Source organism: Phodopus roborovskii, unplaced genomic scaffold (assembly GCF_943737965.1).
Source record: "Phodopus roborovskii unplaced genomic scaffold, PHOROB, whole genome shotgun sequence".
NCBI lineage: Eukaryota > Metazoa > Chordata > Mammalia > Rodentia > Cricetidae > Phodopus > Phodopus roborovskii.
In genome coordinates this window covers 12,687,828-12,714,043 of record NW_026125295.1, presented here as the reverse complement: position 1 = coordinate 12,714,043, position 26,216 = coordinate 12,687,828, and the positions used below count along the sequence as shown (strand labels likewise).

The following is a 26,216-nucleotide window of genomic DNA, read 5'->3' as shown; positions in this document are numbered from 1 at the left end:
TAGCTGAAAACTTGCTAGGTACACTGATTTTTGAGTATGAAATCACAACGTGATGCTGGCTATATTCAGCCTGTAAGATTACAAGTGATCTCTGGGACTGTTTGGGATTCTGGGTCCTTTCCAAGCATGAGGAACAAGGATCCATTTTGGTACCAGCATTCTCTGTAATGTCCTAGGATAGCAATTTAGTGTCAGCTTCAGAATCCTGTGTCATTTAAACCAGCCATGAAAAGAGGTGGACTGGGGGTGTGGAGGAAGAAAATATCGACCCCAGTTGTCTACACTCTTGTAGCACTGGGATCCCCTGAAATGAAGCAGGGTGTCATCAAAACAATTTAACTGAATGTTAAGAGCATACTCTTTTTGGAGGGTTTTAAGACCCGGTTTCTCTGTAGCTATGGAGCTGGCCTGTCCTGGAAACCCGCTCTATAGACCTGCCTCTGCCTCCAGAATGCTGGGATTAAAGGCACGTGACACTACTGCCCAGCAAGAGCAGATTTTTAGAATATATTTATTAACCATAATAGCATATACAAATTAGTGTGTGCTCATGGTCCTGGATACTTAGAAACTGAATTCAAGAGTTCTAGAGCATCTTGGGTACCATAGTGAGTCTCTCTCTTAAAATAACTTTTTTATTAAATTGGTTCTCTGAAACTTAAAAAAATCCTTACTTGTCTTTGGGAAACAACGATTTAAGTGATAATTTGTCCAAGCTAGTACTAAGCAGTAAAAAACTCCTTCTTCCTTCCTTCCTTCCTTCCTTCCTTCCTTCCTTCCTTCCTTCCTTCCTTCCTCCCTCCCTCCCTCCCTCCCTCCCTCCCTCCCTCCCTCCCTCCCTCCCTCCCTCCCTCTCTCTCTCTCTCTCTCTCTCTCTCTCTCTCTCTCTCTCTCTCTCTCTCTCTCTCATCCCCCAGTGTGCAGTTCAGAATGGCCCCCAGACCCTTTATTTGCCTCAAACTCTCAGTTCTCCTGCTTGAGCCTCCCTTGTGGTGGTATTACAGGCAGCTACTACCATGTATATGTGTAGATTCTATACTTATAGCGATAATTCTGGTGCCTTTAAAGGAATCTTGTTAGAATTTTGTTCAATGTTCAGGGTGAAATGAAGATACTGAAAGCACTAACTAGGCTTCTGTTCATCCTTCTCTTTTCCTCCATTACAGCTGCTGGCCAGTTGTAAACTAGAGCGGCAGTTTCTCATCATGAGTGCAGTTTTTAGAGGATTTTCTATAGTTTGAACTATTGCCACAAGACCAAGCAAAGTGGTACACTTGTAATTGTAGCACCTGGGAAGCAGAAGTGGGTGGATCTGTGTTAGTTCAAAGGCCAGCTAGGTCTACATACTAAGTCTTAGGCCAGTTAGAGCTACACAGTGAGAATCTGTGGCAGACTACTATAGAAATCTTGACCTTAAAAAATATTTTTAAGTAGTAACTTCAGACTTTGTGAATTATGTAAAGGAAACCACCTCAGAATGTATTTATTATCTCATCCTGTGTTATTAATTACTATTTATGAACACCCAGCTATTAATAGTAAACAGTGATAAGTAGTAAAAGGACCAAGCTTCTTTTGCATGCTCACATCATGTCACATAGTTTCTGGTTGCCTTAGTTTACCTGTTTTTAAAACCTTGGTAACTAGATAACTTTATCCCAGACATGTGATCAGAAGGAAAGATCAGATGTCCAAATTGCTATACTTGAGAACATGTGTTCTTCTGGTGACTGCTTAGATTATATGGGGCTTGCTTTCTGGCAGTTTATGTGTGGTATTAGGTTTCTGCTAATGGAGCTGTAGCTGCATGGAGTTTCTTAAACTCAGTCACATTGGTTCAAGACAGTGCAGGGTGCTCTGAGTTTAATTTTCTCCCTTCCCTCTCAAAGCTTTTGCCTCTAAATCACAGAGATCCTCCTGCCTCTTTGCTGGCATTAAAGGTATGGGTCATCATACCAAGGGAAACTCAAGTCTCCAAACATTACTTAATCAAGGCTACAGCATCTATATCTGCCAGACTCAGTTTTAGATTGTGTCTTACAAATCCATTTTAAGTTAACTTTATTAAGTATACAAATAGATGAGTAAATACCATTTTAAGTAGATTCTTCTCATTTACAAAGATACTTTATTACTGATTTATTTTGGTCTTTGTATTTGCTTTGGATGTTTCAAGACATCTCAGAATCTTCCTATCTCGGCCTCTTGAGAGCTGGGATTGCCAGCATGTACCAAGAAGCCTAGCTAATAAACTTTTGTTGTTGTTGTGTAGCCCTTTATTAGCAACTAAAACTACCATGTTGTAACTGGAGATTTCTTATAAATATATATTTTTAAGTTTTATTCATTTATTATGTATACAGTGTTCTGTCTGCATGTCTGCTTGCAGACCAGAAGAGGGTACCAGATCTCACTACAGATGGGAATTGAACTCAGGACCTCTGGAAGAACAGTCAGTGCTCTTCACCCTTGAGCCATCTCTCCAGCCTGAGATTTCTTATATTCTAATACAGATAATTTATAAATGCAATTTCTTTTATTAAAAAGCTTTCACTCTTTTGTCTGTGTACAATCTGCAAAATTATTCTGAAAGTGGAATAAATGTGTGAGTCTGCAAAGAGTGCCAATTTAAGATGTGCTAAATGCTTTACAAGTCATTTTCACTGTATGCCAATTGTCATCTTTTTTTTTTAATCAAAATATTCTGATCTTCCTTCCACTGCCCTAAACTTTAAAGCATTTTAAAAATGAGTTGAAATTAAGGAGGACTACCCCTAAAAATGAGGACTACACCTACTAGAAAACAAGATAAGAGTTCTATTAGTCTGAGGTTTCAGAATTCCCCACATACCAGAACCAACATCTTGGTAAAGGTTAGGTTGGACCCTGGACAGAGTGTGAGTCTGTGCAGGTGGCGTCCCTGAGGGTTGGGACTTCAGTGGACTGCGAGTGCTCCAGCTGTGTAACTCACTGAACTGTCTTGCCCACTTCTACACTGGCTCAACTGGGCATAATGAAGAAGGAAAAGCTCATATTCATTCTGCTCTTCTGGAGCTCTGTGATAGCATTTAATAACATCCCGATGGGATGTCGTCCACATATAGTATGATATATGTGGAATTATTTTCTTCAAATAATTGCTAAAAGATACAGGACCTAATTGTTCGATAATACTAATACCCATTTTATCTAGATGTTCAACGGATCTATAAATCTCCCCTGGCAGAAATCAGAAGAGACCACAAAGAGAATACTAGGATCCACTAGATATTTACTGAAGAGTTTTCCGAATTCCTGTTCTTTTGACTCTCTCAGAGCTCCAACCAGTACAGGAATAATGGTAAACTCATCTTTATGGCTGGCCATGGCTTTAGCAGTATAAGGCAAATGCATTTCAATATGAGTACATCTTCATCTGTTTGCAGAGACATGTGTTCAAACATTCTTAGCTTCATAGCTCTCTAAATCTTTTTGGTCAATACAAAGGTCATACAGAGGAGTCAGTCCTGTCTATATCCACACTGGAGAGGGAGTGCACATTGAGACAGGGGAACATGATGGGAAGGACAAGGAAAATTCTCTGGGTAATAGCTGGATCCCCTTGCAAGCATAGGTAGCACAAGAGCCACAGTCTGTGTGTCCTGCATAGGATGCAATGACTCTAGTAGGTCTTTTCATAGACTGTACTTGTGTACCAATTCCTGGTGTGGCTGGCTCCTTGGCAGACCACTCAGTTGGACATCTTGGTGCTTGTGCCACCTATGGTGTAAACCATCATATTTGTGTTGCGGAATCCCAGTCCTTTGTTGAAAGTAAAGTGCTCTTACAGCTAGTCCATCTCTGCAGCGTCTAAAGCCAGTTTTTTGAGACATTTATTTGCAGGTCTATAAATTCAGTATTTAAGCCAGACATCATGGCTTGCACTTGGAATCCAAGTTCTTGGGAAGTTAGGCATGAGGAGTGCTCTGAGTTCTAAATCAGCTTGATCTTTGAGTTCCAACCAGCCTGAGCTATAGTGTGAGACAATGTTTCTGTCCCACCAATAAGATAAACACAAAATTAGTTTTCGTGTTGTTTTAACTTATGATATATATATATATATATATATATGAATATATATACATAGGAATATATATACATATATATATTCCTCCCAGCTCATATGTAGATAAACCTTCTCTAGCATTTGCCATGGTGATAAAGCAGATCTTGGTAGTTTCTGTTTAGTTTAAAATTTTATGGCCCAATGAATGGCCCAAGGGTTACTTACAGGAGCTTAGATAAGAGGTTATTTTTTTTACAAGAGTTTTTTTTTTTTCTTTCTTTCTTTCTTTCTTTTCTTTTCTTTTTTTTTTAAACAAGAGTTTCGGTGACTTACCAGGGGATACACTACTGGAAGAAATCTTTTTCTTCTGCAACAGTCATTGTGTGGCCTCATGAGTGTTAACAGGATCAGTTTTGTTCAGGTCTTCTGCAGGTAATCAAAAGCAGCTGAGCGAAAGTTCAAGAGGCCACAGCCATCTCCTGTTACAGCACTTGGACAACACTGTCCTCTCCTTCAGCTCTTTCATTCTTTCCACCCCATCTTGAAGCTCCTTGAGCTTTTGGGGGTTGATACAGATGCCCTGTTTAGGATTGAGCATTCAGCCGTTATTTATTTCCAGTACTTTGACCAATGTGAGTCTTTGCAGTAATGGCTACCTATTGGAAAAAGTTTTTGACAGGCGGTGATGGCATATGCTTTTTTTAGTCCTGGCACTTGGGAGGACCTCTTAAATTCCAGTCCAGCTTGGTGTACAGAGTGAGTTCCAGGACAGCCAAAAACAAGCATACAACCCCCCCACCCCAGACAAAACAACAACAGCCAAAAAAAAAAAAGTTCTCAGACTAAAAGGTTAGAAGGCAATTTGATTAGTGCATCATGTCTACTCATCAAAACAGCAGTAGTCTTCCCAATACAGCCTATGACCTCATGTGCCTCTGGCCTTTGATAAGTTTTACAGTTCCAAGTATGAATTTTCTCCTGTGTAATGATGCACTACAAACCCTGTAACAGTTTTTATGCTGGCAAGTGGGTAGTGTAGCACACAGGGACTCCATACCTGAATAAGACTGTAACAACTCTTCCCCCATCAGCCAGGATAATACCTTTTTGGGACTATGAAATCCAGCCAACAGGGAAGAAGCTTCCAATTTAGTTACAACTTCATCTGTCCCCACCCCCCCAACCAAAGTGTGTGATGTCTTCACTGGTAGTATCCTGTTCCATTGCACACCCAACTTCCATGGCAATATCCTATATTGTTTTGGGAGCTATAGGGATCTTCTTGGCTCACATCTCCCAGAGAAGGACTACTTTGGCACTAGGATTTTCACTCTATATAACCTTGTGGCTTCTGGGAATGGCTTTTCTACTCACAGAGGATACTTCCATTCAAGATATTTATTTATTACAGAATCTTTTTTTTTTTTTTTTGAGATAGGGTTTCTCTGTATAAACAGCTGGCTGTCCTGGAATTCATTTTATAGACCAGGCTGGCCTCCTAGAGGTCTGACTGCCTGTGCCTCCCAACTGCTGGGAGTAAAGTTGTGTGCTACCACCATCCAGCTTGTTTTAAATATTAAATTGTGTATGTGTATATGGAGTGTGTGAGAGACTGTGTGTGTGTTCATAGCACACGTGGAGATCAAAGGGCAGCTTTGTGAAAAGTTGATTTCTCTCCAGTATCACATAGGAATCTGGGTCCCAACTCAAGTTGGCAAGCTTCATGGCAAGTGCGTTTATCCATTGACCCATATTGCTGGCTGTAATAATTTATTTTTCATACTAGGATAGTAATGCTGAGTGTTGTCGTTGGTTGACTCAGCTATCTACAAGTGAATGAGGAGGCAATACTCAGTCCAAGATAAAGGTTTTGTACTGTCTTGTAAAACAGATTTTATTTGCCTGATACTGCAGTCTTTTTCATAGAAATATTCTAATCTGATCTTTTATATTCTTTAAAAAACTATTTTGGGACCTAATGTAAAAATATGGAGTAATTGAAAAGTTATTATGAAAGTTGAGGTTAAAAGACCTGATTTAAGGGCTGGAGAAATGGCTCAGTGGTTAAACACAGTCTCCTCTTTCAGAGAACCCGAGTTAGGTTCTCTGCATGCACAAACTCCAGGATAGCCAACACCCTCCTCATTCCACCACAAGTGTGTGTGGCACATATAACATACATGCATGCAAGCAAAATACTTACATACATAAAGTAAAATTAATTTTGGGGGCCAGTTTCAAGACAGGGATTTGCTGTGTAGCCCTGGCTGTCCTGGAGTTCTCTTTGTAGACCAGGCTGGCCTCAAAGTCAGAGAGATCTGCCTGCCTCTACTTTCTGAGTGCTGGGATTAAAGGTATCACTTCTGCCAGGCTTGTGCTTTATTTTCTTTATTAATAAAAAGAAGCTTGGTGTGATTATACACTCCTATAGTTCCAGTATTCTGGGAGCTGAGGGTTAGGCTAGATGGGGCTGCATATAACAGGATCCTACCTCAAAGAAGTAAAAAGAACAAAATAGTCCTTGGTTTTTCTGCCCTAGAGAGATTGGAGAACAGTGTCAGCTGCAGTTACTCACTTTGACTAAGTGTTCCTACACTATTTCCTCACCATCTAAAAGGCATCGAATGTAGATTTTGATTCTCTTGAAAATAACTGATAGAGCGCCTCTAGAAATGTTTCATTATTTTTCATTCGCAGAGTTTATCTGAACTTCTCTTTTCCCTAACAGGCAGTTGCAGTGCTGCAGAATGGCAGACCTCAGTCTTGTAGATGCATTGACAGAGCCACCTCCAGAGATTGAGGGAGAAATAAAGCGAGACTTCATTGCCACATTGGAGGCCGAGCCCTATGATGACACTGTGGGAGAAACTGTGGAGAAAACTGAGTATATTCCTCTCATGGATGGTGATGAAAAAACTGGGATCCCAGAGCCCAAAAAGAAACCATGCTCAGACACCAGCCAGGTTGATGGTAAGTGTTAAAGCTAAAAGGAAGGGTTCAGAATGCAGATTGGAGGTCATGACTCGTCACTACTAAGGTTTTGGTGTAGGCTAGTCATTTGAAGGCTCTCTTACAAAATCAAGTTTACATTGTCCGTTAGTCAAATCATTGTTGTTGAAGCTGGAGAGGACTTTTGTAATGTTTCATCTATTGTTTTCTAATTTCCTCTATTAACTAACATTTTTGCTATTTTATTTAAGCATAGTTTTGTAAAGTTAAATACATTAAATTTATGCTTATATTTCAATTGGAATCAGGTTGTTGGTGATCTTCACATCTGAAGTAAAACATGTAAAGCCTTTAAGAAAGGTTTACAATGGTGGGGTGGTGGTGGTGCATACCTTTGATTCCAGTGCTTGGGAGGCAGAGGCAGGTGGATCTCCGTGAGTTCAAGGCCAGTCTAGTCTGGTCTACAAAGTGAGTTCTGTTAAACAGAGAAATCCTGTCTTGACCCTTTTTCCTTTTTTTTTTTTTAAATTATTGAATCAGCTTTGTTTTGCTTTTTGTGCATCACTGGTTGTCTTGCAACTAGCTCTGTAGATCAGGCTGGTCTCAAACTCACAGAGATCCACCTGCTTCTGCCTCCTAAGTACTGGGATTGAAGTCATGCACTAACCACATAGTCCAGCTGGCTGAAGATTTTTGTGTCTGTATTTAAGAGGGATATTGATCTTTAGTGTTTACTAATTTGTATGATATTTGGTTGGTTGGTATTTTGAGATAGACTCTCACACTGGAACCCAGGCTGCCTTGAAAATCACTGTCTAGCCCATTTTGTCCTTGAATTCATGGCTGTTAGCTTTGATCCTTTATAGAACTGGCATTGTAATTGTGAATTAACATGACAAAGTTTGTTTTTCGGGTCTGGTTTTAGAATTGAATTGATGCAAACTTCAAAAATAAGTTGGCTAGTACTCAGCAGGCAGAGGTAGATCTCTGTGAGTTCAAGGCCAGCCTGGTCTAGAGAGAGAGGAGAGAGAGGAGAGAGAGTTCCAGGACGGCCAAGGCTACACAGAGAAACCCTGTCTCAGAAAACAACAAAAAAAGAGTTGAGGTCTGAGGTAGAAATTTTGGAAGTTTGAGGTGAATTTGAGCTGTGTCCACAAACCAGAATGAAACAGAACAAAATATCACATAATAGGCCAACAACAACATAAATGGGGAAGGTTTGTCTTTTAGAATAGTTATATAAAATTGATACTTTAATTCTGTGCATAGTTTAGAGTTTTAAAGCAGGGATTACGTTTCTTTATGAACTCACACAGTATATGAAGCTCTGTTGTTGGGTTTGGACCCCACCAAACTAGGCATAGTAGCACATATACCTGATATCCTAGCTGCTGGAAGGTGAAGACAGAGGACCAGAACTTCAGGATTTGAAGCTTTTGCTTCATGTGTTAGGTTCCAAGACTGAGTTATATACAATGCTGCTGTATAAAAGAGACAAGAGTCGGGGGAAGGAGGAGAGATGGTGCGTCTTTTCATGTGAGGTAGGGGTGTGTGTGTGTAAGCCAGGGAACGACGCTGGGCATTGTCTCTCAGGCACCTTTGTGCATTCCAAGTAGAAGTCTTTTGGAAGACATTTTACAAGGGACCAGTTTTTTTTTTTGTTTATTTTTTTTTTTACTTTGTCTTATGGATCCTGGAGGTTGAACTCAGGTTATCAAGTTTGCCTTTCCCCATTTAGCTATCTCACTGGGCCAGTTTTTGTTACTGTTCCCCCTTCACTGCCTTGAAACTCAGAAACTCACCAAATAGCCTAGACTGGTAAGCCTTAGAAGTTTGCCTATTTCTACTCATCCCGTCAGCACTGGGGTTATAAACGCTCATACCACCACATCTGCTATTTAGATGTTCTTGGCATCTAACTCAGGTCTTTGCTTGCAAATTAAGCAAATTACCAACTAATATGTCTCCCTAGCCTCCTAGTTCTCATCTGTCTTTTTCATGTTGTTGACTTTCTTCATGTTCTGACTTTCTTCAACCAAAGTGGAAAACCTGGTGTCTTTGTGTGTACTTTATGGGGAGACATATACCCGATCAAGTGAAGAATTGATTTTATCACATTTGTATAAATATTGCTCCGAGAAAAAAATTGAACATCTTAATAGAAAATAGTTCACAATGGTTCTTTGATACACAATGAAAATAGAGGAAATTCAGTAGGAAGGAAGGAAATGGTATGACATAACTATGGTAGTAGCTAATGGTAGCTAAGATGCTCCTTCCTCCAGTAACTGATGCTCATCAGAGTTTGGCTGAAGAATCTTGCTTCTTTTCATTTTCTGTTTTCTTATAGCTGTTTGCTTCGGCACTCTGGGACTGATTTAGATGAGTAAGGACAGGGAAGTAGTAGAAATCGTTGTTCTTTATCTTTTTTTGGGAGGGCTGCTGGCTGGCCTCCAATTCTCAAAGCTCCTTCAGTCTGGTGTTAAAAGTGTGCGCCATGACACCTGGTTTTTACCTCATCTAGAGTGATTTGATCAGTATAATATTAACCTGTCTTTGGAAGGCAGAGGCAGGTGGATCTCTTGAATTTATGTGTGTTTGTTGGGGTGACCTGTGAAGGCTAGAGGAGGGTGTCGTATTCTTTGGAGCTAGAGTTTTAGGCAGTTGTAAGCTGTCCTACATGGGTTTTGGTTTCTGCTAGAACAATAAGTGCTCTTAATTGACAAGTCATCTCTTTAACCCCAAGTAAGTACTTTTGAACAGTTTTCCAGACATAATCAAAGCGCTCTAAAGATCTTGTTACTCTTGTTATAGGAGATAAGTGTTCAGATGTAGCCTATACTACCCCGGAACTCTTGATCCTATCCTCCTGCCTCAACTTTTTCAGAGTTTGGATTATAAGCATGTTCCTCAAGGCCTAGTGTGCCTCTTTATTTTTGTCTATATATCAACTTCTTAAAATTTTTTACTTTATTTATTTATTTATTTATTTATTTATTTGTTTGTTTGTTTATTTATTTTTTGCCCAAACCAGAGGTACACACCTAAATTTGGTTTTTGTTTTTAGAACTGGCTTGGTAGTCTCATTTGTTTGATTTGTTTGATTGAATCTCAGGTCAATCAAGGGAAGTGTTGCACCTACATATAGAAGGAGCAGTTGAAAGGGGCTACATATGATAGATCTCTTTGGACATTAATTTTTATTTCCTTTATTTCTTATATAGCCACCATTGTTCTTTAGTTACAGTTATAAGAATAAAAACTGGAGAAGGGGTGGGAAGTGGGGGTCCTAAGTGAGTGAGGTCCCAAGGTAAGGTACCACGTGGGAGACCATAGCAGGTTCCATAGCAGGTGAGGGTGACCGAGGCAGGAGGGAATAACACGCTAGGCAGATAGAGCTTAAATGAGTTTATTTAGAAAGGGGAGTGAGGGAGAAGGGAAGAGACACAGAGGTACCGGGAACAGAAGAGGGGGAAGAAGAGGGGAGTAGCTGGTGGCCAACTAGAAGCAAAAGAGAGAGAGAACACGAGCACAAAAGAAGTGGACAGGGGTCTGACTTTTAAAGGGTCCTTTACACCTGCCTGCAGACTAGTACTCATGGAACCCTGGGCTGACCAGAATACTGCCTGAGTGCATTTTGCCAGGTGACGGGCAGATCAGCTTAATGCCTAAATCCTCACAGCCACCCTAAAGGCCTTCAACTAAAAGTGGAGGGTAATCATGAAATATGGTCCACACCTATGAGATCTTAGCACTTGTAAGATAAGGTAAAGTCAGCATCATCTGTGGTTGCATAAGGTGCTTCAAAGCTAACTTGAGCTAGAGGAAACCCCATCCATCTCAAAATATAACACAAAATAAATGTAGTTGATAAAATGAGGAATTACAAAAGCATAGCAGTCTTCATGACATTTATCACAAAGTAGGAAAGTTGCTTTTTATCTGAGTACAACATTTTATCATGCAACAAACATGGTGGCACCAAATTCTCTAAGAATCCTTTTCTATTACAGTGGGGAATGTATTTCAGGCTCATGATTAGGTGCAGTGACGTGTTTGTTGCCTACTGTGTTTGTCATTGTTCTTGGGTATTACTCTTCTCTGCTTCACTCCTAAACTATCCAATGCCTAGTAAGTAGTATGAGCACTGTGTGACTCATCCTTGCATCTGTCTCTCAAATGTGAGCGACAAAGCAGCAATCCTATGACTGACTCATGCTAGGGAGCATCCCATACATTGTTGGATTCCACGTAAGCAGTTAGTAAGTTTGTGGACAGGCCACTTAGACTTTTCTGTGTCCTGTTCATCATATGGAGATTAATAGTTTTTAATGTAACTCTAGGAGTTCTTTGAAGCCAACATTTATGTAGAATGAAAATTAGATGATGGCACATGCCTTTTATCTCAGCATTCAGGAGGCAAAGTCAGGTGGATCTCTGAGTTCCAGAAGAGCCTAGCCTGGTCTACATAGCGACAACATGAGTTATGTAGTGACACTCTGTTTCCAAATTAGTCTAGGACAGTGTTCCTCATGGACGTGCCTTTGAACCAGCAATTTTAGATCATGTGGAGCTTGTGCAAAGTGCAATGAATAGGCTCAGGGGCTGAGTCCTAGCAGTGTTTAATATGTCCTGCCTGGAAAGATGGTAACTAGAATAAACTAGAGAATTTTGTTCATGTGACTTGGCCTTAACAAAATAGTGCAGTCTGCCCAAATTTGCCACAGGAGGGTGATGTTGGCAGGAGTCTGGCAGTGCAGAATTGAAAACCTTGTGTCCAGCCTGTGCTCAATCTTCCCTGTTTGGCTCAAAGCTTACTCTCTCCCTCATGACTCTCTTCCTCCCTTTTCTTTTCCAGGTTTATTTGCCACATGTGAGAGTCTGAAGCATGTTATAGTGGTTTGTTTTGTTTTAAAGGCAACTATGGATTTCTGTTCTTTAAGAATATTGTTAGTTTTTAGCTGGGCATTATGGCGCTTGCCTTTAATCCTAGCACTGGAGAGGCGTAGGCAGTCAGAACCTGGTGTACAAAGGAAGTTACAGGACAACCAGGGCTTTACACTGTTAATGAGGAAGAGAACCATTAATGGGAAATAGTTGTTCAAACAGTGTTTCATATAGTGAAGCACAATATCTGAGGACTGTTGAAGAAACACACATATCCTGTGGATGTTTAAGACCATGCAGGTGGCCAAAATTAATAGCTCTTTATTGTTAATGCCATTTGGAGGTCTGATCCTCAGAAATTACTTGGGCTTGGGAGGAGCCTCCAATTCTTCTCTTTTCAGTTAATTGTAGCATGAAAATGAAATAGATATTGGGGTTCAAGCTGAAGATCAGGAAAGCAAAGCAGCCAAGGTAGCAGAGAGCTCTTACCTCTAAGAGAGCTGGGGTCTTCTTATTCTCAATATGGCTGGAGAATGAATGCCTAATACCAAGACCTTACTTCTGTCTTATATACATCCCTAATGCTGGGATTTAAGGTGTGTGATCCCAGGTGCTGTGATTATCTTTGTGTGAGCTGTTTCTCTGTAGATCTGGGTGGCCTTGGACTCAGAGCGATCCATCCACCTCTTAATCCTGAGTCTTGGAATTAAAGGAGTGTGCCACCATTTCCTAGCTTCTGGGATTAAAGATGTGTGCCTGGATTATATGGTTTGTGAGTTACTTTGCTTCCTGAATCCTCAGGCAAGGTTTAATAAATCATAAATAATATGCCACTACAGTTAGTCCATCTGTATGGGGATAAATGAAAGGGCTTGTTTGACCATTGTCAAATGATGCGGTCTGTGGGGTGGGGGTGGGGGGACTCAGTTTTTCTGTCTGTTAAAGAATTAAATGCAGGGAAAGTCTGAGGTGCAGCAGGTAGCACTGCAGACAGAATTGGATGCAGGTTGTCAGACTTGGAACAACAAGCCCCTTTAACCTCTGAGTTATCCAGTTGGCCCAGATTTTTATTTTATTTCTGTAGATGTTTTAATCTTGACCAGGAATGTGGTAACAAAAGATTTATTATAACATGTTCCAAATAGTTTGGATTATATGCTAAGGAAATTACATGCTTTCAAAAATTCTCATTTTCTAAAGTTGACTAAGCCCATTTTTAATCTTATGGAGACAAACAAAAACCATTTAATTCCAAAAGGATTTGTTAGCCATTAGGTAATGTATTTTGCTTAGGCCATACTTTTGCTTCCTAGTTAGTTGCACGATTATTTTTGTCTTCCTGAGAAGTTTGTCCTCTACAGAATTTGGGCTGGGAGTGTATCTAAGAGTGTTTGGCTAGCTGTTCCCATGGTTTGCCTGGATGGTGCGATTTCCTTGGTTATTTGTTGGAAGCTTTGGTAGAAAGCTGTTGTGGTGGATAACTGTTCTGTTTTTGCCTTTGTCAATGCGACAGTGCTACCACAGTGCGTTAGTGACTAATCCTCCCGGTGTGAGAGCTCTGCATCCCTCGAGATATCATTGTTACTGGTAAGATAGTTTCCTTTCCTGCTATAGTGAGTGTTCAGTGTCTACTTCCATGTGAGAGGCGACAGGAGGCTGACTATAGTGGGAGTGAAGATTGGTTAATATGTAGAAGGGACAAAGGCAACTTTCTATTCATCTATGCCACATGTAGTCTGTGCTTTATGTATTTGTTTGTTTTCATTTTTATTCATAGTCTCATAGTTTCTAAATCACTGGATGCTAATTAGTCTTTTAAATTTTTATTTTTAGTTATGTGTGTATGCGTTTTTATGTGTGGATATGTATACATGAACATTGATGCCCCCAGAGGTGCCAAGAAAGACATTGGAAATCAACTTACAAGCAGCTGTGAGGCCTCTGCATAGGTGCTGGAAATTGAACCTGGGACCACCGGAAGGAAGTGCAGTATTTCTTAAGTGCTGAGCCATCTTGCCAGCCCCAAGGCTACCTTTCTTTATTTCTAGATCCTTTTTGGTTTTTCAAGACAGGGTTTATCTGTAGCTTTGGAGGCTGTCCTGGAACTAGTTCTGTAGACCAGGCTGGCCTCGAACTCACAGAGATCCACCTGCCTCTGCCTCCCAAGTGCTGGGCGCCACCACTGCCTGGCCTCATTTCTAGATTCTGTAGTACTTTCTCCTTTATAGATAGTGTTTTATTATTTAGATGAGGCTGGCATTGAATTGATTCATTTAATTTTATTATGTGTTTGTGTGTTGCCTGCATATGTCCAAGTACTAAGTACATGCCTGGCATCTCTGGAGACCACTAGAGGGCATTAGAGCACTTAAGATTTCTCTAACCCTCTGGTTTTAAATCCTTCTGCTACTCTAAGTCGACATGTTCTTAGTTTGTCATCTTTAAAACTCTAAATTCTGTAGATGTCTATCTCTGAGACAAGATTTTGTGAAGTCTTATGTCTATTCCCTGTGTCCTGTCTTTTTCTGAAACATTTGCTAGTATTATTGGTTTCATGTTATTTTCTTATTATTTGAGAGGGTGAAGGAGAGAGGAAGAAATGGGGGGAGGATGAGAATATATTTTTTCTTTTTTTCTTGAGACAGGGTTTCTCTGTATTGCTTTGGAACCTTTCCTGGAAGTATCTCTGTAGACCAGGCTGGTCTTGAACTAAGAGATTCTCCTGCGTCTGCCTCCCCAGTGCTGCCACTAAAGGTATGCGCCACCAATGCCCGGCTGAGAATATCATCTCCCTACCCTCCTCTCCCTCTGCATTTATGAGCATTGATTGGTGTTTTGCCTGCATGTGTGTCTATAACTAGAGTTATAGACAGTTGTGAGCTGCCATGTGGTTCTGGAAATTGAACCCCTGTCAAAAGAGCAGCCAACGTTCTTAACTGCTGAGCCATTTCTCTAGCCCTCTATTTGGTGATTTTTTTTTTTTTTTTAAATGTTACAGCATTCTCTTTATATTCATTTTATGTGTCTTCATTTTTCTCATGAATTAAATACTGTTAATAAATTGTTTAGTATTTCTCAATTGATAAATTGGCTGGCTATATAATTTGTTTTAATCATTTAAATGATACTTCCTATTTTCCTACCCTTTAGTCATACTAGCTATTACCAGATTACAAAAATATTTTTGCCACTTCCTTGGCCAAAACATAACAATTTTTTTTTGGGTAAAATTCCCATTTTCTTATAATTTACATTTTAAAACAGGACAGATTTTTAAAAATATGTACTCTTTCTTAAGCTAGGGATGATGAATCTTAAGTGCTGATTGTTTGAGGAGAGGGATTGATGCCAAGTGTGGGATGGAACAAAGCTGGCTTCTCTTGGATCAGGACAGTACATTATGTGAAGAATGAGCAGGGAAAACATTATGTATATTTAGTAGAAACTCATTTTTCACCCTTTTATCTCTTTTCTAATTAGTGTTCTGATACACCTTGCTTATCTTTGTTCCTCTGAGATATAACAGAGCAGTCTTCTCAGTTAAACATTACATTACTATCAAGGATTTCTGCTCTGGACACGGGCTAGACTGTGTTTGTTAGCTTCCGAAGGAAAAGCCTACATTTGTTATTTTAGGTAGTGTAATTTCTAGATTATCCTTTGTCTTTGAAAAGTAGCTGTGAAAAATACCTCTGAGGCTGTCCCCCTCCCCCTGTTTCCCCCTATAAGGTTTCTCTATGTAGCTTTGGTTGTGCTGGAACTTATTTTCTAGACCAGACTGGCTTAGAGATCAAACTGACTCTGTCCTAAATAAATTCATTTATGTATTTATTTTACATCCCAGTTGCAGTTTCCCTTTCTTATTAGGATGAGTGTGTTACCAGGGAGATGGGTGGGAGTGTCCAAAGCTGGTAACTAGGGAGGGCCCATGCTCAGTGACATCCAAGACTATTGACAGCTACCAAACCGGGTGGCTGTGCTATTTTCTTGAAATAAAATGTTTTAGAGGTTCAAAGATGTCTCCCTGTAAGAATTCTTTTGCCTGCCTTGCTTGAACACTTTCAAATTGGGGCAGAACAACTTCTAAAAGGGAGTTTTCTCTAAACAATCACTGATCCTTCTCTCCAGGGTGAAATATACCCAGGAGATACTGACACAGTGGGGAAGACTTTTGTGGTCAGCAGGCGAACTATGCAGATTGCTGATGTGTATAACACGGAAGAAAGAAACAAAAGCCAAAACAAAACAAAAAACAAAAAAACAAAAAAAGAAAAACACAAAAGACCCAGAGGCAGATTGAGGTTCAACCTGAAGATCAGGGAAGCAAAGAAGCCAAGCTACCAGAGCGCTCTTACCTCTAAAAGGGTTGGGGCATTCCTACTCTCAACTTGGCAGGAGAATGCATGCCTGACCCTGACTACTAAAGAGCCTGCTCCTATCTTTTATACCCTCAGGTGCTGAGATCATCTTGGTGTCAGCTGTTTCTCTTTAAGACCGGATCAATTTTGTGTAGATCTGGGTGGCCTTGAACTCACAAGAGATTGTCTCTTAATCCTGAGTACTGGGATTAAAGGTGTATATCACCACTGCCTGGTCTCTATAGTTTAAAGCTGACTTTGCTTTCTGAATCTTCAAGCAAGCTTTAATAAATAATAAATAATATATCACAACAAAAGTGCTACTTCTAATCAGGGCCTTTCAGAAAGTGTACATCCCCAACTGTTTGTTGAAGTTGTAAATAAGATCTTATCAGAATTATGTGCACACTTGCTGTGTGTTCATGTGGAAGCCAGAGGAATATTTTAGTGCCTTCCTTCCAACTCCCTTTTCCTTTCTCTTCTTGGCATGTCTTCAATGAACCTGGGGATCCTCTTGTTTCTGCCTCCCCGGCACTGAGGTTATGGGTGCTGTCGTGCTTGTTTGTCTGTTTTATGTGGGTACTGTCTGGGCTAAAAAATGAGTCCAAAGCCAGCCTGGGAAATAAACATGACCCTCAGAGAGAAAATCAATTGTTACCAAGTTCATATGGTACCAAAATACCTAGGCTTAAAAAAAAAAAAAAGAAAAAAGAAAAAAATCCATGAAAAAGAACAGAATTGGAGGAAAAGTCCAGGTTGGATACATAGTTGAGCAGTAAAATGCTTAGCTGCTAAAACAAAGTTCTGAAGTGTAAATCTCTGGGTTTGATGCATATGCGCGCGCGCACACACACACACACACACACACACACACACACACACACAGAGAGAGAGAGAGAGAGAGAGAGAGAAATGAAACAAAACTCTACCTCAACAGAAAGCCCAGAAACAGACTAACACAAAATGTTGTCAATTGATTTAACACAAAGTTGCATATTTGTGCCAGGAATTCAATAGGATAAAGACAGTTTTTTTTTTTTTGGGGGTGTGTGTGTGTGTGTGTCAAATAATGCTGGACAATTAGGTATCCATTTATAAGAACACAAAGCCTTGACCCTAATCCATCCTTCCTTCCTTCCTTTTATTTTCAGAAGTGGTCTCTCGTGGGCCAGCTTACATTATAATAGTGCCTCACATCCTGGGTGCACTATTGGAGCTTCTACTGGAGGACTGTTCCTAGGTTCCTGGATCATTTCATGTGAAACATGCTTAGTTAATTGAATCTGTTAATAATCTTTGACAATTTATAGAAGAAATACATTTATGCCTGGTGGCGGTGGTGGCAGCGGCAGCGGCACACGCCTTTAGTTCTAGCACTTGAAGGCAGGCAAATGTCTACAGAGCGAGTTCCAGGACAGTCAGGTCTACACAGAGAAACAGAAACCTTGCCTGGTGGTTGGTGGGGGGACAAATGGACTCTAATCTGGTTTGCTTGAAAGTCCTTTCTCAAGGTGAAAAGATGGCTCTGTGGTTAATAGCTACTGTTGCTCTAGATTCCCAGCACTCACACAAGGTGTTTCACAATCATTCATAACTCCAGTCCCAAGGGTTTCTTTACCCCAGCTGAACTCCTTGGGTACCAGATAGACACAAGCAAAACTCATATACATAAATAGTTCTAAAAATGAAAGAAAGAAAAAAAAAAAAAAAGAAAGAAAGGAAAGAGAAAAGTTTCCCCCTGTGGTTATAGTACTGAAGGTTTTGAGTGGGACAGGAATTAGTGTGTTTCCTTTTCCTGAAGATTGACAGTTTTGATGTGCTTTGTACTGCTAATACTACATAGGCAGTATTTCCTTTTATTTTTCCTTTGTTTTACAATTCATAATTATTTGTCATTGCAGGCATTCCACCTTCTAAACCAACTCTTCTAGCCAATGGTGATCATGGAATGGCAGGTAATAACACTACAGGTAAGTGGTTGCTCGGATTCATCAAATGTGGAAGTTTCCATAGTAAACATCTTTTGATATTTACTTTTTTCTGAGTATTATTTTGGAAGTATATGAGTTATTTCTGAGAACCTTGCCATTCCTGTTGGTTGTATTTTAAACCAGGCATCTTTCAACAATAGAAAGAGAAGAATTTGCCTTCACAGTCCTTCAGTGTTAACTGGGAGTGATCCACATAAGAATTGGATCAAAAAAAAATTTAACAAAGTAATTCTTATTTTTTATGTACATTGGTGTTTTGCCTGCATCTGTGTCTGAGGGTGTCAGATCTTGGAGATACACATGTTAGCTGCCATCTGGGTGCTTAGAATTGAACCCCAGGTCCTTTGGAAGAGTCAGTGCTCTTAACCTCTGAGTCATCTCTCCAACACCTATTTATTCAGTCTTAAAACGAACTCTTATAAAGATGCGCAAAAAAAAAAAAAAGTCATTACTTTGCTATATGAGAAGCCTTTCTCTGTTCCCTGCAGCCCCAAGAAGTTAAGACAGGTCTCCAACACCTGGATGTGCTCTGTACTTAGTTTCCAAATTCAACATTAAACACACAACAGCCAAGACCAGTGGCAAATGCCTTTAATCCCAGTGTTTGGGAGTTTGAGGCCACCCTGGTCTACAAAGTGAGTTCCAGCACAGCCAGGGCTGTTATACAGATAAACCTGTCTCAAAAAAGCAAAGCAAAACCAAACAGACAAGCAGACAAACAAACAAAAAGAAACCTGCAACATTAAATTAAGGTGCTTTGTTTTGTCTTTAATTTTTTTCTCTCCATTTCTTTTTTCTTTACTGTTGCTTTTGGGATTTGTTTCTATCTTTTAACTTCTAGCTCGGTACTAGAACTGTGATACTCTTTCAGCATTGAGTTCCTTTAGGGCTTCACCTAAACCTCCTCCTCTTTGCCCCAGTGTGTTTACAATGAGCAAAATTGCCATAGCCATAGGAGTCCACATGGAATGTTTTGTATTATATAAAACTTTTCTTAGGTAGCTTGCATGAGAGTCATGCAGTAATTTTTTAAGTAACTGCACTTAATTTGCAGTTGTGATCAGTCTGACACAATTGACCCAAATGAGTTTGGCTTTTAGTGGTCAAGCAGAGTACAAGAAAAATTTTTCATCAGAAAACTCTAACTCTGGGGTGCAGCATTTTAATTGACATCAGTACATTGGAGGAAAGCACAAGATGTACTTTTTTTTTCCCCTTTCAATTTTATTGATTCAGCCATGAAAAGCCTTTCCTTTACCATAGAATTGTTCAGGTCTAAATGTTTCTTAAAAGCTTTTTGCTAGCAATAGCAGTTTCTTTAAAATGTATTCTTTATTTTTAATTTTAATTTTTACATGTATGTGCTTACTTGGGTATTTTTACAACATGTGTGTAGGAGCCTGAGAAGGCCAAAAGCCTGTATTAGATGTTGTGAGCCATCATGTGGGCACTGAGACCTGAATTCAGGTCCTCCTGCTTTTAACTGCTGACCCAGGCCTATATTCCCAGCTACTTGGGAAGCTCAGGCAGGAAGAGCACAAATTAGAGGCCTCTATAGAATGACTTACTGTCAGCTTGGGTAATTTATTAAGACTTTATTTGAAAACAAAACACCTACCCATGTATGAGACCATAGTTTCAACTTACTGTAGTTTCCTCTTTAAAAAAAAAAAAAGACATATCTTTATACCTCAAAGAAATTGAAGTCTAGGTTATTTTTTTTTTGTTTTTGTTTTTGTTTTACTTCATAACATTAATTTTCGTTTTAGCAATATTGTACTCCAAAAGAATTGACTTTTTACCCCTCTAGACAGAGTTTTTCTGGCCATCCTGGAATTTGATTTGTAGATCAAGCTGGCCTAGCATTCACAGAGATCTGCCTGCCTTTTGCCTTCTGAGGGCTGTGATTAAAGGTGTGCCCCACCTTTAATTTTTTGCTTTGACAGTTGTACTCATATGTGTTGATTATTTCTGTTTCTGATTTGTAAGGAAAAATATGGTTAAAGGAAAAGTGGTTTAAACATGAGTGCTTTGTACAAGGATGTGTCAGCTCACACCTGTAATTACAGCACTTGACAGGCAGTTTGAGGCCAGTTTAGACCTTATAACCTGCTTGTTTCTCAAAACAAGACAAACAAGCAAACAAAAAGCAGGACTAGAGAGAGGGCTCAGTAACTAAGATCTGTGTTGCTGTTGCAGGGCCCCAGTTTAATTTCCTGCAGGGTCATGTTGGGTGAATGACAACCATCTATCACTTCAGCTCCAGGGCAATCTCCCTCTGGCCTTTCATGTGAGTACAACCGTACTCACATGCACATACCCATACACAGACAAACTCACACTGTACACATAATTGAAAACAAAAGCAACCTTAATAAAACAAAAAGCAAAAAAGTAAACGTGGTATTTTAACCTGGAGTTAGTGCTGGAAGGAAGAAGGGATGAAGGATGCCTAGATGAAAAGCTATTTGTAACAAATGGATATTTTTTACACAGGAAGAAAGCTGTCAAATCTAGGTTAGACTTCTTTTCCAACCGTATGTTGGACCAGAAAAGGCTTACAGTTTTTTTGTTGTTTTGTTTTTTTAAAGATTTATTTTAATTTGGGGGGGGGGCGGCAGGGGTAGAGACAGCATGGGATCTCCTGAAGTTGCAGGTACAAATAATTGTAAATCATGTGGGTGCTGGGAATCAAACTCAGGTACTCCGAGTCATCTCTCCAGCCCTGAGACGTAAGTGTTTAAAAAATATTTAATAGTACAGTGGCTGGGGCAGGGCTGTGTGTGCCCAATACACAGTTTTGAAGCATCAAAAGTTTCCTGGACAAATAAGGGAACCCAGCTATTTAGTGAATTTCCAGTTGGCACCATAAGAGCTTTTCTACTTTTGGACATCTTTCCTTCCTTAGGTAAAATATAGTGTTCACATCTGGATTGTTTGGGTTCTGAGGTTGACCTCTGTAATTTCTTTAAAAACAGGTGGGTTAACTGAGTAAACAGATTCATTAGAGGAGGGAAGACATAGAGTGGGTGAAGAGTGCATGTTTTGGGGAGCATGTTGTGACCTGCTTCTGATTTGGCCATCACTAACTAGAGCATCTGGCTTAGTGCTTTTTTGAAAATCCCCTCTCAGTTTTCCTCAGAATGTTGTCTGTAGAGCTGAGAGAGGAGTAGCTCCACTAATAGCATAGTGGAGTTTATGAGCATCTTGCTGTATTAAACTTGCTGTTTACTAACGACCTGTGCTTTTCCACCCTTTCCTTCCCCTTCCTGTTTCTTCCTCCCTTTCTATTTTTCTCCTCCTAGAAGCCTAGCGTGTCTCTCAACACTGGGGCTGCTGCAACACCAGACCAGTGATCTTTCCTAAGCACCGTTACACTCCTAAAACCTTCAGCATTTTGCAGCTTTGCTTTTCCTTCCTGGACACCATGTAAAAGAAGCTGAGGGTAGTTCTTCGGGGCCTATTCCTGCTGATGCCTGAACAAGCCACCCTGCTTCTTGTGTTCTGCAGGGCTTGATGGAACCTCCTTTCCCTTTGTGAGCACAATGTGCAAAATGACTTCTTCAGATTCTAGTATTTTTATAAAAGTCACCAGATGTCATTTTTTTTTCTTGATCTTTTAGATTCATTTTATCATTTAATTCAGCCTTACATTTTTCTTTAAACATTTTTAGTTGGTATTCTCCATTTGTTTTTTTTTTTTTTTCTTTCTTTCTTTTCATATTTAATGGGAATCAGCACACTGTAAAACCAATTGAGAACCTCTGCTTTCATAAAGGGGTTGAGGCCACCGAACTGCAGTGAATTTCCCTTTCCTGCCTCTTCTGCTTCCCTCTGTGAGCTTGCTTTTAGTAAAGGTTAGGCTTTCAGGCAACCAGTGTTTCTTTCCACCTTACTAAAATCGGAATTAATATTTTCCAGTTGAAAAGTTGTTTTTCTGAATTAAACTTTTATTTGTGCTGGGTGTTGTGGTGAGTACCTTTAATCCCAGCACACAGAGGTTGACTTATCTTCTGACTCCCAGTCAGGTAGGGCTACACTACACAGTGACTCTCTCTCTCTCTCTCTCTCTCTCTCTCTCTCTCTCTCTCTCTCTCTCCTTTGTTATTTGGAAGGTGGACCCAAATTTTTTTTATTATTATAAACTATTTGTTGAGACTAGACTCTTCTGAAAATTTGACAACACAGTTGTGAATTGATTTTTTAAATATTCAGTTACTTTTTGGACAAAATCAAAGTATGAAGAGTAAGAATTGGGAACTGGAACACAGCTGTAGTGTTCCTGACTCCTGCAGTAGGGAAGTGGGTAATGTAGGTTAAAAAGCAGTTTTTTTTTCCAGAACAGAGAAGCCAACAGCAGAACACTTGAAGCACTGGAAGCTTAGCCAGCTTCTGAAGCAGTTAAACTTCCCTGTGCCCCCCACACCAGCCACTGCTCACTGTAGCCACCTTCCTACTGTATCATTCAGGCTGTCAGACTTCATGCAGGTGTCACTGCCTGAATGTGAAATTGTTGTCCGATTGGTCCAGAAATTCATTCACGATTAAGGTCTGTTTGTTCTCAGAATTAGAGTTTTGAGCTCTGAACTGCCTTTCCCCCCTTTGCAGCATTCTAGTAGACATGGTACATTATATGTGAAGTCCTGAGTATAAAATCCTTTATCATGAAATGATATCCCATTGCTACTTTTTTTTCTCTAAATTTCCCCAAAGAAATAAGTAAAACAAAACAAAATATAAAACCTAGAACCATGTTATGGCAACATTTTAGGAGTGGAACATAAATCTTAGGCCATGTTTGAGTTCTTAGAGAACTTCTCAGATAAGAACTGGAATGTGAAATGTACTTTTTATTTGATCTTCTGACACAGAATTACCTTTGAAACCTGTTTGTAGTGGCTCACATCTGAGATTTCAGACTCCAGTAAGAAGTTAGAGATTCTAGAAGTAGGAGGCCAGTCTGAGCTATATTGAGTTCAAGGCTACCCTGAGCTTCATGAGACCTTGTCTTAAAATCAATGCCCTTAGAAAGGTACTATTTCAAGTCAGAATAACTTAAGATTTAAGAAAGTCCTTGCAGTGTCTTCTGGAACTGAAGTATTGTGTTCCAGGGGGATTGGATCACAAGGCTAGTGTCTTGTGAAGGTCTAGGCAGAAAGCAGAGAGAGGTGCAGCTTGTCTTCCATGCTGTTGATAACAGTGTGAAACTCTGTAGGAAAGCATGCCATCAAATAGAACATGCTTCTTTTAATATGTAGTTGCTTTGTTCCCATTTTTATTGGGTGGTGGGGAGTTGGCTAGGGAACTTTAAAAAAGAAAATAGCATTTGCTTTTTAAAAGTCGTTTGGTACATTTCTGTTGCTTTTTTTTTTTTTTTTTTATAATCTAAGTGACAGAAAGATAACCACAAGGCAGCAGATGTCACATACACTCATACTTCATAATTGACATTGTTTTGTTCCATGTTATGTTTATTTTGTTTTAAAAGTTTTAAATGCATTTTCTTTGATTTATACAAATATTTTGATTTTCTGCTAATAGATGAAATTTAATGTAGTCTTTTTTAAAGCTCCATCTGTTTATTTAATTTTGAAAGCGATAATGTAATGTTTCATATATAGCTTCTTAGGAAGTAGCCTGTCCCTTGAAAAAAGATAAAGTGCTGTTATTATGATGGTCACAGACTACATGGGGCCTCCCTACTTAATGTGATGATCATTCTCATTTTCTCTCTACTCCTGTATCATCCAATAATGAAGATGTAGAAGTCTATTTATTCTTTTTTTTATTAAAAATTTTTAGCTTCATTTGTATTTTTTTGTGACTTAGTTTGTATATGAGACATGCTATGTCTTTGTGCTAAATAAATTATGCTAATAAACATCATACATTAACATATTATGAACTGTATTTTGGCTGGGGTCTTAATTACTTAAGTATATAAGTAGTCACTTTGAGGCTTTGAATCCCACTCACTTAATTCTGTGATTGTATGGTCTTCTTAAGCATTTTCACTTCAGTGTTATCCAGAATCTGAGCATTAGGAAGCTCAGTTGACTGTTGATAATTGAGTAGAATCTGTTGAGTTGGCAGAATGGTACAAAGGTCTTCTAAAAGGCAGTGTCTGTGGCATATCAATTGTTAAGTACTTTATAGTACCACTTTTTATTTATTTTTTATTTTTTGCAGTACCTCCTGGGTTTATATAATAGTTTGTTGTGTTTAATAATATTTAATCGGTGGCTTTAATAAAGTGTAGTGTGTAGAATGCTGTATTTGTACAATAGAAAAATTTGTAAATGTAGTATGTTGACTGAATTAAGACACCTTTTAAGAGTCTAGGGATGGTGGTATGTACTTGCAGTTCCAGCATTTATAAGGCAGTGAGTGGCAGGAAGATTGAGAATTCCAAGCTAGCTTTGGTGTGCATAGCAAGTCCCCCCCCCCCCACCCTCAAAATGGGGCAGGAGCTTGGGGATGTGTGTGGCACATGTCTTAATTCCAGCGCTTGGGAGGCAAAGGCAGGCAGATCTGTATGAGTTCCAGGCCAGCCTGTTGTACACAGTGAGTGCCAGTACAGGCTCCAAAGCTACACAGAGAAACCCTATCTCGGAAAAACAGGGTTTGGGGGTGGGGATGGGGGAGAGGCAGGGAAAGGAAAAGTCAGTATAGATTTTCATTTTGTTTTGAAAAAGGGTCTAGCTGTGTAGCCCAGGATGGTCTTGAATTTATGTCAGTCCTCTTGGTTTAGCTTCCTGAGTCCTGGGTATTATAGACATATGCCACCATAGTGGTTTTCAGTGTAGTATTTATGTACCCTAAAGACTATTTCATAGTCCTTACTAACGTTTTATAGGTATGTGTTACTTGCGATGGCAGAGGTTTATTATTGTTGTTATTATTATTTATTTGTTTGAGGGAGGCTGGTCTGGCCTGATAACATGCATAGCCCATGCTGGCCTTGAGTGCACAATAATAGTTCTTCTTCCTCAGCCTCCTTGTGATTGTGATTACAGGTGTTTGCCACTGCATCTTACAGGAGCAGTTACTGTAGGAGCAATTCTTGATGGAAATTGAAACCTGCCTATGATTTGGTTCTTCCTCTTCATGCTAATATATATGGTGAGAGTGTTTTAGTAAAAAACAAAATGCATACTGGTCAAATACAGAGTACTACTATGTGTAAAACTAGGTTATCCAGCAGTGTTGCTGGCTGTTTCTATTGTAATTGGAACAGGTAGAATTTCTGTGTACATGTGATTATGTGTGTATGTTTGGGTGTGCAGACTCATAGATGTTTTTACAGTGACAATTTTTCTGTTATCTGCCCTGAAGATCATGTCAGCCTCAAAATAGTAACTGTTATGCTACACTTCTAACACTGAAGGTGTATGTCCTATGTGTGTCTCTCCCCCCCCCCCCCCTTTCCTGTCTCTGGTCTCATCAGATAAACATAAAAGAGTCTTACCAGATAAATGACTTCTACAGCCAGTCTATGAGCTGACATGTCATAAATGAAGTTCAAACATATTATAATCTTAAATATTCATATGGTAATCTGTTCTTATTTTTCTCTCTCCCCCAGTAATCTTAGAAATAAAGGTTTAGTTCTTTTGTGTTTTTTTTTCATATATAAGCCAATTATTGCAGACATTAATAACATACTAGCAATCAACGCTTAGTAAAGTTTTTGTGTGGATTTTTTTTTTTTTTTTTTTTTTTTTTTTGGGGTTTCTTCCTTTTGAGAAGGATTCTCCCTGTAACTCTGGCTATTGGACTGACCTTGAACTCACAGAGATCCTCCTACCTCTGCCTCCACTTCCCCAAAGTACTGTGATCAAAGTTGTTCACCACCACCTCCACAGCCCTACTGTTGTTTTTCTTAATCATTTCCTGATAAAAATAAGAATTTTCAGGAAATTCCACATACACAATTTATTTTAATTTAGAAAATTAATTTTTTAGCTTCAGGACTAACTAGATTTC

The 26,216-nt window shown here is 39.5% G+C and overlaps 1 protein-coding gene and 1 pseudogene across 3 annotated transcripts in view; one reads left to right on the top strand and one right to left on the bottom strand.

The window, feature by feature from the left end:
- Map4 (microtubule associated protein 4) overlaps positions 1 to 26,216 on the top strand; it is a 119,347-nt gene that overhangs the window by 30,695 nt on the left and 62,436 nt on the right. For all 3 annotated transcript variants that reach the window (XM_051203428.1, XM_051203443.1, XM_051203435.1), the window contains exons 2-3: positions 6,774 to 7,015; positions 18,141 to 18,209. In XM_051203428.1, the coding sequence (XP_051059385.1) occupies positions 6,774 to 7,015; positions 18,141 to 18,209 (311 nt within the window). The remainder of the gene's footprint in view (positions 1 to 6,773; positions 7,016 to 18,140; positions 18,210 to 26,216) is intronic.
- Positions 2,936 to 3,754, bottom strand: LOC127236201 (protein MEMO1-like; annotated as a pseudogene).